This window comes from Grammomys surdaster, unplaced genomic scaffold (assembly GCF_004785775.1).
Source record: "Grammomys surdaster isolate TR1022 unplaced genomic scaffold, NIH_TR_1.0 125950, whole genome shotgun sequence".
Classification (NCBI taxonomy): Eukaryota; Metazoa; Chordata; class Mammalia; order Rodentia; family Muridae; genus Grammomys; species Grammomys surdaster.
In genome coordinates, this window is record NW_021620771.1 from 1018051 (window position 1) to 1033532 (window position 15482).

Here is a 15482-nt window from a genome sequence, read left to right on the forward strand (position 1 = left end):
AACAGGCTTCTAAGAGATAACAACAAAACATAACAAAATAAAATATAGCAAGATAAACTAGAGACTGTCGCATTGATGGACAAGAGCCCGAGAGAAGACACAGGAGTTAGAGACCCACTCATTTGCACACTCCTGAGTTCCATTAACACACGAAATGAAAGCTGATACTCACGCAGGGAACCTTGTGCAGACCTGCCTCCTCGGTTCCTGTGTCACTATCCTTTAAACTGCAATCTTTCCCAGTGTTTGCAGCTTTTCTGTTTGTTCCTGAGCTTTTGGGTTCTCTATCCAATTCTAATCAATGCTTTTTTAAAAAAAAATTGTAATTTAACTGTCTTGTGTGCATCACTTAGTGATATGTGCAGCATTCCTGGGCTCTGTGTGCAGTTTTACATCTTTTGAGTTTTGTAGATATCCCTATCAAAGACTTTTAGATTTCTCCTTTTCTCTATAAATCTTCCTACATTGTTTTCTTCTTTCATTTCTTATGAAGTTCTGTTTAGTTTCCCTCCAGTCAAACTACAAAGGCTTGTTTTTCCTTTCCCTCTTTTCTGCCTTGGATGATCTCCTTGATACTTTCTGGGTTTGGATGCTAAGCCTTCACATTCTACTGCATCCTGAGTGCTCAGTTGTATGTTTTGCCTTCCAGAAGAGGGCCAACAAGCGACAGCATTCAAACGCTTTCTCCTGAGTTACCGATATCTGAGTTACAGCTAACATGCAAGAATGTTTTATAGTAATATACTAAAATGGATATAAGTAATTATTGGTATTCTGTACATGAATATTAGTTCTGTCTCCTATACATAGCATAAATTTTTCTTTATATTATTTACCTAAGATTTTAATTTCATTCAAATGCTTTCAGATTTTAAGTATGTAAATGAAAGAGGGTCATAACTTACAAATTTATCTTTTTGTTGTTGTTGTATTTTTTGAAACTATTTTCTCTGTGTAGCCCTGGCTCTTAAAGAGATCCCCCTATCTCTGACTCCCAAGTGCTAGGATTAAAGAATTGTGCCACTATGCTCCAAAAATGTATCTCTTTTAAATGACAGAACTTAATATCTGTTTAAATAATTGTTGAATATACTCTTTAAAGTCTTCATTTATTTTATGCATTTTTGCAGATTTAAGGAAGTATTAAAAATGACCAAAAAAGAATTAAATGAATATGAAAACAGAGAACTTAATCTTCTTCAAGATATAAAAAGCAATCAACTTGAAATGGATATCCCAGTTAATACACTAATAAAAAAGGTAATTTTAAATCAGTTTTGGGAATGAAAAATAACTTAATTTTAAGTAATATAAATCTCTGGATGCATTGAAGTTTCCGTATTGCTTCATGGACTTGATGTCAATGAAGATTGTATTGTTTTCTGTTAGAAAGTCCTACTGTTGATTCTCACATCTTGAACTCAGGCTGCAATCCATCACTATGTGATCCTAAATCATGAGTAACATGTCTTCTGCATTTATTTATTGGAAGCAGTTTTATTGGAATATAGTTAGCATATCCTGTACTATATTCATAGAATTTTGTGATCCCTTCCACTTCAGGATATTTCTGCTACCCTAAAATAACACCTTTTATCTACATTCGTCTCCTCTGCACAGCCTTAAGATCCACCAAGGCAGCTTTGTCCCTGTGTCTTCCTGTTCTGGCATCCCATGCCAGTCATACAGTGTGTGCTCTGGCTTCTTTGACTTATCGCTGTGTTCAGGGTCCATTTGTGTTGTAGCGAGCATCCGTACACAGTGTCTTCTTGTTGCTGAGCATGCCCAGTTGTATGATGGAACATGCGTTACATTTAGCTTACGTCACTCATCACTTTACTTTGGTTGAGTATTAATAGCATTGCTGTGGAGAAGTGTGCCTTGCATCTATTTTCGTTTTTCCTTGAGTACTTAGGAACCACAGAGTTGTGTGGAAACTGCTAGACTTGAGCAGCTGCCACAAAGTGGCCGCGCTTTGTAACCAGCACTGTTGGGGTTGACAGTTTCTCCATAGCCCCAGGAACACTTCTTTTCCATCGTGTTTACAAGTTTCGGTTATGGCTTTCCTTTGCAGTTTCCTGGGAGTGAAGGAATGGCACGGAGCACGTTTTCTCATGTGACTATTGGCCATGCATGTGTCCTCTCTGGAGAAATGCCTGTTTGAGTGCTTCCCTCACAGATTATCTTCTTGAGGTGGTGGTTGTAAAAATCCTTTATATGTCCTGTTACATACAGATATAACAGATACGGGATGTTCAAGTACTTGCTGTTATCTTGGTAGCTTACATTTCTGATTCCTTGATGGTGTCAAACAAATGTTGATAAAGTCCATTTAATCTAGTTCTTTCCTTTAATATCATATCTAAAAACCTTGGCAAAGCCAGTCACAAGGACCTGTGTTTTTTGCTAAGACTCTTACAGTTTCTTTATGTTTAGCTGTTATGCTCTGGGTTACTGTTTTCCATGGGGGTCTCCACTAATCCAAGCAATGTCTTTGTTGGAAAGACTGTTCACATCACTCTTTATCACACTTGCTGAATCAGCTCACCTCAGATACCTGAGTTGACTTTTAGTCCCTGTTTCCCATGCAGTGATCTACATGTCTCCCCCAGGCCGGTACCAAACCAAGTTGGGTTCTCAAGGGAGAACTTTCCAGTCATGTTCCATATTGCTAGAAACCATAGGTAAAAACAGATGGCAGCATAGTAGAAGGCCTTTAATTTCACTCCAGTGGAAACACTGGTTTTCATCTAGAAGCTTGTGGCCATTTTCTGCCTTGCTGACCCATGACACAATGTGAAGGCAGCCTTGTAAAGATGGGGTCCATTCATTTTCTTAATCTAAACTTTTGGTTTCCTGCCAAGTGCTTCTCCGTTCGCTTCTATTTGTCTCTAACCCTAGGCACAGGATCTGCTGGCTCAGCGTGTTTGCAGTTACTGCACTGTATCTCATTCATCCATCACAATTTCTAAGATCGTCTGTGGACCTGTGCCAACTAGAAAGAAGATTAACCATGAGCTTCCAGCTTTTCTCACTGGAAAGTGAGCTGATTCCAGAGTTCAGATCTGAATTGTGTTTCCTCCCTTCTTTCCTTCCTTCCTTCCCTCTTCCTCCCTTCTTTCTGTTTTTCCTTTAGGATCTTGCCATGTAGCCCAGGCTAGCCTTAAATTCATGGTCCTCCTTCCTCGGTTTCCTGACCCTGGAACTACAGGTGTGTTCCACCAGTTCCAGTTCAACCTCTCTCAGCCTAGTATCTGATTCTTAGGAAAAGCACCAGAACACATCATTTTCTTGGCACAGAAAACAAACTAAAGTTTCATAGCTTATTACAGAATGCAGGAATCTAGCACTGTGGTACACCTCTCGACCCAGAAGCTGAAGCAGAAGAATTGCAGTTCAAAGCCAGCCTAAGCTACGTAACAAAGCATAGTCTCTAAAAAATAGGAACACTAGGATTCGTGAATTTCATAAAAAAGAAATGGTTTTCAGGAGCATAGCACTTAAAAATCAGGTGATATTTAGGCAGTTTACCAAGGACAGATTTCAGAGTAGCCATTTGAGTTTCCAAGCCAGGCTGGTGAATTGGCTTGTGGGTAAAAGGTTTTTTTTTTTTTTTACTAAAAGGTATCTAATAAATAGTAAGCATTCCTTTAAACATCCTAACTACTGGTTTTTTTCATTAATTAATTTATTTATTTACTTTGCATCCCAATTGGAACTTCCCCTCCTTTTACTCCCAGTCCCTCCCTCTCACCTCACCTCTCCCTATGCACCCTCTCTTTCTCCTCAGAGAAGGGAAGATGTTCCGGGGAACTGAGCTGATACCAGAGCTAAGATTTGAATTCTGATATCAACCCACCTTCCTTGCCATATCAAGTTGTACTAGGACTCGTCTTTTTCTAGTGCAGCTAGACAAGGCAGCCCAGTTAGGGGAAAGGGACCCAAAGACAGGCAGCACGGTCAGAGAGAGCCCTGCTCCTGCTGTTAGAGGTCCAACATGAGGATCAGTCAGTACATCTGTTACACTACGTGTGGTGAGACTAGGTCTGTCCTCTGCGTGCTCTCTGGTTGGTGGTTCATTCTCTGTGAGCCCCTTTGTATCCAGCTTAGGTAGTTCTGTAGGTCTTCTTGTGATGTCCTTGACCTCTTTGGCTCCTTCAATCCTTCCTCCCCTTTTCCACAAGATTCCTCGAGCTCTGCGTAATGTTTGCCTGTGGGTCTCTATATCTGTTTTCATCATCTGCTGGGGGAAGCCACTCAGATGACAGTTATGCTAGCCTCCTATCTACAAGTATAGTAGAATATTATTAATAGTGTCAGGTGTGGGCTCTCTGGAGAAACGCTGTTGCTTCGTTAGTTAAAGCACTTGTCTGGTAAAAGGTACTTGCTATCAAACTTGAGGACCATGGGTGAAAAGAGAGAGGCTACTCCCCAGTTGTAACTTTGACCTGTACACACACTAAATAATATAGTAAACAATGTTTAAATTGATTTCAAAGCCAATGTGGAGAAGCATTGTGGTACAGTTAGTAAAGAAGTGTACCAGTCAGAGAATGCTGTGTTTGATTGCACTACTGAGATGAAGAAGGAGTCCATACAGTTCTCTCCGTCACTACAAATGAAGAAAATGAAGATCTAATAGTAGATGGGTCAGAAACACCAAGAGCTTCCTCTTAGAATCAACTAGTTGAAAGCAGGGGAAAGTTGAGGTTTGATTGTTAAAGCATTAGCCATTCTGCTACAGATCATTCCACGGTGCTTCCAAGTCTCCATGTTCCTGAAACTGAAGGGAGATTCTGAGGAAGTACTACATATGTTCCCAAAACTGAAGGGAGATTCCAAGGGAGTACTACGTTATATGAGAATTCACTCTAAGAAAACGAAACAACCAAAGGCAGACTTTGTCTCAACAGTTGCTGCTTCCCACTGGCTGCTGCTTCTGGTCTCTCAGTAGCCTTGCCATGAATCAGCCTCCACACTGTTGGGTCCTCGTTGACAGGAGAATTCCTACCAGAGGTTATTTCTCCTCCTTTTAGGATCAGTTTGTTTGTTTGTTTGTTTGTTTGTCTGTCTGTTTGTCCAGGGTCCGGAGGCCACCTTTCAGTTTTACTGTCCTGGTCTTTGTCTGCACTTCCAAACTGGGTTTCTCCTGAATGCTTCGAGCTCCTGGGTATTCTGTTGGGTATCCTGTCCTTAGAAGAAGCACTTTCACAGACCTTTGAGATGGGCTTCTCTGAGACAGTGCCCTTAGAACACGTAAAGGAATTTGAGGCTCTGCCCTACAGCGTTCCAAAGTCTTGATAAATGGTTGTATAGACATGGTCTTAGCTTCAGTTTTAGATCATGCGTTCCACACACAGTCTGGATTTCTATCTCAGAAGCTTCTTCTAACATCGGTTATCAGTTTGGATGTAGAAAGGCTACAGTTAAGAGAAAGACATTTGAACCCAGTGAATCTTCATTTCCCTTGGTTACATCCCCCCATGTGTGCATCTGTAATCTCTTATTGATTCTGTCACTTGCTATAAAGGAGTAGTTCTCCAAGTTACAGTGTCTTTTTCTTCACGGGCCTATCCACAAGGTTCTCCAAAGATCCCAATGGTTCTTTGGGTTTCTCTTTCTAGGTCGTTTCTGCTTCTTTCTATCTGATCTAAAGGTAGAAAGATACTACACCTTTAAGGGTTTAAAAAGATATCTAGTATCATTATCTATTGCACTTAGTGATATATAATATGCCACTTCAAGATTTAGTGTCTGGAAGCAGCATGTATTTGGTCCACAGTCTGGTGAGTGAGTCTGGCTCATGACGTCAGTTTACTTCTCCACCACATGGCATCATCTGGATGACTTGAAGTTGGGGACCGGTACTAAGGGTACCTCATTCTCATGCCTTCCAGTCAAAGCTGACCTTTGGAGCTTTGGGGGGCCAGGGTTAGCTAGACTACCTACAGAAGGGTTCCCTAAGTAATCATTGTAACTTAAGTAAATAATTCTATTAAAATCCTAGTTACTGTTTAGTGTGTATTATCTTTTTGTTCCAAAAATGGTGGCCGTGTCAGTAAGTTTGTACTGCAAGATGTCACCACTCCTCACCAGAGTCATCACTGAAGTTGTCGGTGCCTGAACAACAGTATTTCCCTAAAGCTTCTCTAGAAGTTATGGGTCATGAAGATAGGGAAACACAGAGTTTTTTGTTTGGGTTAATTTTTTTTTTTAAGTCAGGGTTTCTCTGCCTAGGTCTGCTTTTCCTAGGTTGGCCTTGATCTCACAGATCTACCTGCCTCAGTCTTCCTCTGCTTCTCTGACTCTCTGCCCATGCCCTCTGCCCTCTGCCTCTGCCCCTACCCTTGCCCCTGCCTCCCAAATGAGTGCTGGATTAAAGGAGTGTGCCACTATGCAGATTTTCCAAGATGACTAAGAGTCATTTTGAGAAGGAAAAATAGGAGACATTCACATAAAACAAATCTAACATGAGTGCTCTGGTGTGTAAGAAATAATGATCACGGAGAGTATGCTTTGTGACAGACTAGAAACCTCATTATGAGCCTGGACGTGGAAGCACACGCCTTTAGTCTCAGCACTCAGGAGGCAGAGGCAAGCAGAGCTCTGAGTTCGAGGCCACCCTGGTCTACAGAGTGAGTTCTAGGACAGCCAGGGCTACACAGAGAAACCCTGTCTTGAAAAGATTAAAAAAAAAGAAGAAGAAAAGAAAAAGAAACCTGATTATAAGAGTTACTGCAGGCTATATTTAATCACAACTGAACTTAGGTAGGATTTGTGACTGCTTTATGCTGCTCTGTTCTCAGCTGCCTATTCATCACCAAACTGTAGCGTTTTATTCCTGCAGATTGATGATCTTACAGCAAAACTGGAAACTGCATCTTCAAAATGTCTACATCTGGGTAAAAAAAATCAGCTGCTCCAGCAGGAATTACTCTTGATGAGAAGTATACAAAAGAAGTGTGGGAAACTAGAGAAGAATAAAAAGCAATTGGAGCAGGAGGTGGTGAGCCTCAGAAGTCACATGGAGAAGAACATGGTGGAGCACAGTCAAGTGCAGCAGTATGCGCGGGAGGTCGAAGAGCGGGCGAGGCAGGACTTGGTGGAAAAATTAAAACAGGTCAACCTCTTCTTGCAGGTCAGCTTGTTTCCATGGTGCACTGTGGTTCTCGTGCTGCTGATGCTCTGGGTGCATGCATAGCATGTGTCTCCTCGAGTTTTAGAAGAGGACATATGCTTATTGCTGCGTTAATAAGCAGCATTATTATAACTCAGTGGACCTTTCATTAGAGACTCATTTGACTTTCAAAGCTAGTTTGCAAAAAATACGATTACTAGAAGGGGAACAAATTGACTTATGAAGTACACCAGACTCTTGAGTTACTCTTAAGTCATCTTGTCCAAGCTTTAAATCTTAAGCCGATTGAGTTCTTTAAATTATTAGGTCACATATGTGCCATTCAGAGCTGGGCATACCCCACAGTGGTAAAGTGCTCAGTTAGCATACACCAGGCCCTGGATTTGAGTCCCAGGACTAAATAAACAAAAGAAGATGAAGAAGATTCAGTTTTTTATAATTTCCCGTCAATAAATCCCAACATTGGCATCTGTTTTCACATGTTTCATTCAAGACAAATGAACAATAATGACTCTGGATATAATTGCTTCTAAAGTGTATTCTTTCCATCTGTAGGCTCAAGCAGCATCCCAGGAGAACTTGGAGCAGTTAAGAGAGAACAGTAACGCTTCAGTTAGAAGTCAGATGGAGCTCAGGATCAAAGACCTGGAATCCCAGCTCTACAAAATGAAAGCCCAGGAAGACTTTGATAAAATAGAACTAGAAAAGTATAAGCAGCTCTACCAAGAAGAGTTCAGAGTTAGAAAGTCGCTGTCAAGTAAACTAAACAAGTAAGTCCTGACATTGAGTCTCAGAAGATAAGCTCACGGCTTCATCTCTGCAGCAGCATTTTCAGTGAGACTAGGAGGCTCTAAGAGCCAACTAGACAACACAAGTCTGGAAATAATGTTGTAAGTGACCCTCAAAATGTTAATTTGGGATAGCTTCTAGTCTTTTTTATCCTTCTATCTTATTTAATACAGTCAACTTTAGATAGATATTTTTGAAGCTTTATAGTTAAAAAAGTTATATTATTATAAAATTGCTTATTCATGTTCCCTTAAATAGAACTACTAATAGGTTTGATTGTGTTTTGTTTTGTTTTGTTTTTGGAAGAGGATAACTTAGTCCCAAGGATCAGGTGCTGTAATATTCTCCTCTGAGCAATTTGAGCATTTGATATTTTTATTTTCTTTGATTGCCGCCTGTACTATTTCCACTAGAGGGCTCTCTAAGCTATACTTGACAGGTTTTCTAATCTGTGTCTGTACATCCACGTGTGATGCGGGGAAGCATGAATGTGAGATGGAAGCGTCAGCACAGTGCCTCCTCTCTCAGCTGTGGCTCTGGTCTGAGTTATCCTAGAGTCAGATGCTTAGTTTATCCTGGGTAATGGGAGTGAATGTTACATGTCTCCACTTACATGTCTTCAGGGAGTGAGATATGCTAATACACAGTGACATGTCTGGTGCAGTGAAGCAAACTGATACATCCATCATCTTCCAGTTAACAACACCTAGTACAAGTGTCTCTGATGAGGTGCTCAGGAAGACGAGAAGCAGGGCCCTTCCAGAGGCAGCATGGTTACTAGTGAAGCTGCCCATTGCAACAGCCATGTCTCTCCCTCCTACTTTGCTGGAATTTCCCATTAGTTAAGATTCCCTCTACCATACCTGTACTTTTTAGAATAACTTTAAACCTGTAATACTCAGGAGTTACATTCTGACAGGTTTCTTAGGCTGAGTCGCTGTTCAGTTGCAAATTCCTTGTATTTACATGGCAGCTTCTAGACAGCCTTGACTTAGGGTTTATTTGGGACCCTGGAGATACTAAGTGTTTGCCTTCTGTGGTCTTCACAGGACTAGTGAGAAGCTGGAGGAGGCCAGCACCAAGCTGCTCCTGGAGGAGCAGCAGAACAGGTCTTTGCTGAACACTCTAAGTACAAGGCCTGTTGTAGAGTGTCCTTGTGTTGGAAGTCTTCATAATAGTTTGGTATTCAACAGAACTCTTATTCCAAGAGAAAACATAGTGGTTCCTACCTCAGGCCTACAGCCATCAAATAAAAGAGTGGAGATCTACCTGACCAAGGTTAGTGTATTTCTTTTTTCCTTTGGGTTTCAAGTTTCTGATAACATTCTCACTTTTACTCTAATACATGATGCTGAGTTGCTTTGTTTGGCCAATGCATACTGTCATAGTAACTTATGCTAAAGGAGAAAAAATTATTAAAGTTTCTAGGGTTCTCGTTTCAGTAGGTACTCACTATTGCTTGGTTCAGCGATGGTAGCTAAACCAGTACATTTCTTTAAAAGCTGTGCTTAAGTTGCATTTTGGAAAATAAATACAGGACTAAAGATACAGCTTGGGACATCATGGCACACCTTCTAAAGACAGTTATCCCGCAGAGTCTCAAGTTTTCCATTCTAGCGACAAGAGAATGACTGGCATCCGGACACCTGCATGTAGATATGTATCACTTAGAGGGATCTGATACGGATACTGTTGTTAAGTGAGTAAATGTCTTGGGTTTAGGCATTGAGCTCAGTGGTAGAAAGGCCCTGGGTTCGGTCCTCAGCTCCAGGAGAATAAAAAAAAGATGTGTATCATTGCATAAGATTAATTTCCGAGTTAAAAACTTTCCACTTTGTTAACCATTATAAATATTCGTCTCATTTCAGATGCATCAAGAGTTGGAAAAAAGTATAAACAGAGAACTTAAAGAAGGTATGTGTCAAAATTTATGAATTAAGGTTAGATTGACTAATTTTTTAAAATAAATTATAAATATTAAATGGCATCATTTTCCTTGTTTGATGAATAGATTTTACAGTAAGCATTGTCTTATACAAAATTAAAGATGTGAAGGTATTTCCTTTAGGGTTTAATTCAGCAAATGTTTTTGTCATTTAAGAGCTTCATATCTAAGTACACTGCATTAGTGTCTTTTCCACATTGACCCTGCCTCCAGCTCCACCCGTGTTCTCCGTCCACTCCCCTCAAATGTATGGCCTCCTCTTCTTATATGTACAACTTGTAGACCCAGTTAGCATTGCCCTTACTTGCCTGTGCTCACTTAGGAACAAGGTCTCATCCTTGAAAGACTGTTCTCCCTCTCCCAGCGGCCATCACCTGCCTCTAGCTCTTCATCTCAGGGTAGGGCTGCCTCATGTAGGATTTCTGTTGCTGTGAGTAAGAACATGACCAAAAGCAGCTTGGGGAGGTAAGGGGCTATTTCATCTTACAGTTCTGTCGCTGAAGGAAATCAAGTTAGGAACCAGGAGTGAGGAACTGTACAGGCCATGGATGAAGGCCACCTACTGACTTGATCCTCATGGCTGTTCATCCTTCATTCTTTCTTTCTTTCTTTTTTGTTTTTTGTGAGACAAGGTTTCTCTGTGTAACCCTAGCTGTCCTGGAACTCACTCTGTAGATCAGACTGGCCTCGAACTCAGAGATCCGCCTGCCTCTGCCTCCCAAGTGCTGGGATTAAAGGTATGTGCCACCACTGCCTGGCTCATCCCTCTTTCTTATACAATTCAAAGCCACTTGCTCAAGGGTGGCACCACCTCAGTGAGCGGGGCCCTCCCACATCAGTCAGTAATCAAGAAGACGCCCACACACTTGCCTACAGGCAATCTGATGGAGGCTTTTTTTTTCCAATCAAAGATTCCTCTTTTAGATAAATTGTGTTATTTTGATACCACCACACACACACATCCATAAAAGAGTACAGGCTTTGGATTTTACCTCCATCCTGTAGGTATGCAGATTGATGGGGTCTTTGGAGAGAACATGGAAGAAGCCATACTGTTGGGAGTTGATGGTTCTGTTCCATGGTGTGTCCCGAGCAGACGGGAGGCTTGTGATAGAGGTGTTCTGTTTGCTGATAGGCACCACACAGTCACTTATTCTTTGATTTTGACCAGTGCGGGTCTCTGTAATGGTCTCCGTGGGATGACAGATGAGAGCTACACATATCTAAGGGCAAGAAGAACTAGAAATTTAGATGGCACATGAAAACTCTCACCTTAATAACATGATAGTAGTGGGTTCTCCTCTAAGGTCTGAGACCGGTCCAGCCACAACTTCTTGGCTAGGATTACAATATCAGGTATAAATTCCCTCCAGTTGAATGGGCTTTAGGTTCAGTTAGACACTGTTGGTTTCCCCCAAGGTACAAGGGCCACTGTTGCACTGTTGGGGTATCTTGCCTGTCCAGTTGTGGTTCCCAGGCTCAGGTAGGGTTAACTTCCTCCCTTGGCAGCTTATCCCATACCTTCTGACACTGCGTGCTGGCCCCTGGGAGGAGCTCTCTGGTCAGATCCAGCTCGAGTCTTTGTAGTCCTTGTCCCAAAGTTCAGTGTCTTTGGCAATAGGAGTTTACCACCAATCTCCAACAGGTAACCTCGGGCTCTAGCAGTGGTCTGTATTGTTGCGGGAGTCACCTGGTACCCTAACCAGCCGTTCAAAAAGATTCTCATGACTGTTACTAAAGTTTTTGTTAATTCATGGTTCTTGTCAGGAGTGTGATAGCGTAAGTGGCATAACTTCCTTTAAGATTTCATTCACAAATCTTTATACACACACACACACACACACACACACACACACACACACACACACACATCCCACTCTTTAGAAGTATAGAATAATACGGTTCCCTGGGGCAATAGCACACAACCTGGTGTTTGTCCCTCTTCCTTTCTTCTCCTTCTGAATTGCCTTCTTTCTTCTCAGAGTGGAGCCCCTCCTCCAGTGTTCCACTTCCTACTTCCTGGGGCCTGCATCCTGCTGTTCTCCTCCCAGCTGTCCCCTCCAACCTGTGCTCCCCTTGCACTTCTCTGGGTTTTGGTTCCTTTGTTGAAAACTGTTTAGATCCATAGTTCATTTTTAATTGGGTTATTGGTTTTCTTGATTCTTTGGTATTTATATATTCTGAATATTAATCCTCTATCAGCTATATACTAAGATTCTTTTCCATTCCAGAGGTTTCCTCTTTACCTGATTGTTTCCATTCCTGTATGGAAGCCTTTTGGGTCTATGAGGCCCACTCAGTCAGTTGTGCTGAGCAAATGGAATCCTACGCAGAAAGTTCTTTCTCAGGTTTCTCACTGACGTCTTACCCATTTGGAGCTGGTGTTGTGCAGGGGGATACCGAAGAGTCTAGTTTCATTCCACGTGTGGACATCAGCTTTCCCCACACCATTTGTTAAAGAGCTTTTCTTTCCTCCAGTGTGTAGTTTTGGAATCTTGTCAAATATCAGGCAGCTATGACTACATGGTCTTATGACATGGTTCCCGGCGTTCTGCTGCACTGCAGTGCCTGTTTGTGTGCTGGGGCCATGCTGTTTTTCAGTACCTTAGCCCTGTGATGTAACCGCTACATGATTGTCAGGAGTGGATCGTATTGTCTCATCTTGTCCTTCCTGTGCTTGTTACTGTAGCTTTGCCCATGATTGTTGAATAAATGAGTCAACACAGACACTTTGGTATTCACGATGATAATTAAGTATGCACCTGCAAACAAGTTAAATCTAGTCATGATTGTGCATGGCAGTTACATGTGCATATTACCGTTCAGTTTCAGCTCTTCTGACGTGCGCTTCGTTAACTGTGAACTAACTCTTTGATATATTTATCTCCCTTTCTTTCCAGCTACTGCTGAACTTGAATCTGAGTTCTGCAGAGTTTCTCCCCTTGGATCTGCTACTAAACCAAGCCAAGATCTACTCTCAGAAGCATCACAAGAATATATAGACATTTTAAAGAAAAAATATATGATCTGCTGAATTTAAAAGAGAAAAAGGAAGGAAAGGCGTGAAAGTAGAAGTGGGACTGTCTGGGAGAAGGACCAAAGGGAGAGAGGACCGGAGCAGATAAAGGGGTGTACGCCGTGTGTGTGTGTGTGTGTGTGTGTGTGTGTGTGTGTGTGTGTGTCTGAAATGTCTCAACAGCCTGGGTATGGTGGCACGTGTCTTTGACTCTAGCACCTGGGAAGCAGAGGCTGGTAGATCTCTGAATTCAAGGACAATCAGAGCTACGTGTCTCACACAGAAAAATAAAGTCATAATGAAACCTGCTATTTTATACAAATAATACACATTAATATATATGATCTAAAATATGATATTGTGGGCTGGAGAGGTGGCTCAGCAGTTTAAGAGCACTGGGCTCTTCCATAGGTCCTGAGTTCAATTCCCAGCAACCACATGGTTGCTCACAACCATCTATAGTGGGATCTGGTGCCCTCTTCTGGCTGCAGGGTTATGTGCAGATAGAGCTCATATACATAAATAAATCTTTAAAAAAGAAAACAAAGATATAAACATTTATAAAAATAAAACATTGTATTTATTAGACTGTCCATATATTTTAATCATATTAACTGTATGACTTGAAAACACAAGTGAGAAAAACTTTTTTGTCATATGTATTAGAAATTAACATATTTACCAGGGGTTTTTTTGGTGGTCCTAAACAGATTTTGCAAGTATTATTAGAACAGTATTACAAACTTTTACATATGAAAACACCTAACGCAGGTTGTCTAAACAACCAAGTTATTATGAATACATTGGTGGGATGAAATACCATCTTCGTATTTATATTTTTCTATTTTTATTACTATGCATGTGCCAAAAGATGTAGCCAGACATCAGTTCAGTATGCTGCTGCCTTAGCCAGTGTTAATGTTTTAACATATCACAGCCATAGTATCTCCATCAAACTTGAATTTAATTTTAAGCATTGGTAGTGCTTGATCCTGTGGAAAAGCACAGTTACCTAAGGCTTCTCAGTTCTTGTGTTTATTCATTTACTTGTTCATCCTTAAGAGTTTTTTTAAGCCATAAAATTAGAGAGTTCAAATAATTCTACTGCTCTCTTCTGAGCCGTTTGAGAGAGCCTTGCCTCCATCCATCGTCACCCTTGGCTATGTTAGTATCTTTTGGAATTAACAACACTCTAAGTAACTGTAGTGTTGCCTTTGTATTAAGAAGGCGAACACTGATAGATCCTGAAGTTTAATCCTCAGATTCCTTTCCAGTTTGGCTTCTTATCTGCAGTGTCCTTTAAAGTCTGGTCCCGTTCAGACTAATGGGTCCCACTTACTTACAGTTCTCAGACTCCTTCAGTCTGGAGCATCATTCAGTCTTTCCTTGACTGTCACAACCTTAAATCTTCAAGGAACAGTTTGTGTAGTATGTCCTTGAATTGAATTTTCTGTTTCATTATGATTAAATCATGCATCCTTGGCATAAGTATTACAGAAGTAATTTTTCTCATTTAATCCTATTATGTGATCTATAATATAGATTTTTCTGTTATTATGATGTTGATATTGATCACTAGAACAATTACCTACTTTTTTCCTGTATTTATTTACTTTTGTGATAATTGTTTTGTGGAGCGACAATTTGTGACTGTAAATATGTTTCTTATCAAACTGACAATATATTCATTTACTAGTATTCATATAGATTAATGGTTCTCCATTTTATTTAATGACATATAAGTTGTTAATAACAAATTATTTTTGTATTTAAATAAATTAAATTTTTGAGAATTTCACATATGAATCCTTTATTTACACCATTTCCACCCTTTTCTCTCCCCTTCAGCTCATCCTATGTCCTTCCCAACTCCCTCTCAACTTCATGGCCTCTTTGATGTGTGTGTGTGTGTGTGTGTGTGTGTGTCTGTGTCTGTGTCTGTGTCTGTCTGTGTGTGTGTGTGTCTGTGTGTGTGTGTGTGTCTGTCTGTCTGTGTGTGTGTGTCTGTGTGTGTGTGTGTGGAGTCTATTTAGTATTATTTCTGTGTCTTTGTGTTCAGGAGCTTATAAATGCCTTATTTTGATAATTGGACCACTATAGAAACATTTTATGAATAGTACAAAGAAATCTTGCTTATCACCATTTGTTCCCTAAATGTAAACATTTGTTTTTATCCTTCCTCTTCTCTCCCTCCTTCAAAATAAATGCAAATAAATGGATATAAAAGAACAGTGTCCCTTGTGAGTTGCAGACATGACACATTTATTCCTAAATACATATCTCCTAAAAACAAGAGGCTGTCATTATGTACCTGTAGTGGAATAACCTAGCTTAGGAAGATCAATATCTAACCTACAAACCATTTTTAACAGTTATCTCAAAATGTCCTTTTTATAGAGAGAAAATTCAAAGTGAGACTTTGTGCCAACCTTCTCTGTTCTGGGATATTTGTCTGGCTAGAGCTTGCAAAAGTCTTGTAGTATGCTGGCACAGTTGCCCTGTTGTGTAGGCTGTAGCATGCTGGCACAGTTGCCCTGTTGTGTAGGCTGTAGCATGCTGGCACAGTTGCCCTGTTGTGTAGGGTGTAGCATGCT

The 15482-nt window shown here is 40.8% G+C and overlaps 1 protein-coding gene across 2 annotated transcripts in view; it reads left to right on the top strand.

Annotated features, from left to right (window-relative positions):
• Nucleotides 1-13248, top strand: part of Ankrd30a (ankyrin repeat domain 30A) — a 71735-nt gene extending 58487 nt beyond the window's left edge. For both annotated transcript variants that reach the window (XM_028753481.1, XM_028753482.1), the window contains 6 exons: nucleotides 1131-1260; nucleotides 6848-7138; nucleotides 7694-7908; nucleotides 8977-9205; nucleotides 9796-9841; nucleotides 12773-13248. In XM_028753481.1, the coding sequence (XP_028609314.1) occupies nucleotides 1131-1260; nucleotides 6848-7138; nucleotides 7694-7908; nucleotides 8977-9205; nucleotides 9796-9841; nucleotides 12773-12906 (1045 nt within the window). In that variant the 3' untranslated portion in view covers nucleotides 12907-13248. The remainder of the gene's footprint in view (nucleotides 1-1130; nucleotides 1261-6847; nucleotides 7139-7693; nucleotides 7909-8976; nucleotides 9206-9795; nucleotides 9842-12772) is intronic.
• The last annotated feature ends 2234 nt before the right edge of the window (nucleotides 13249-15482 follow it).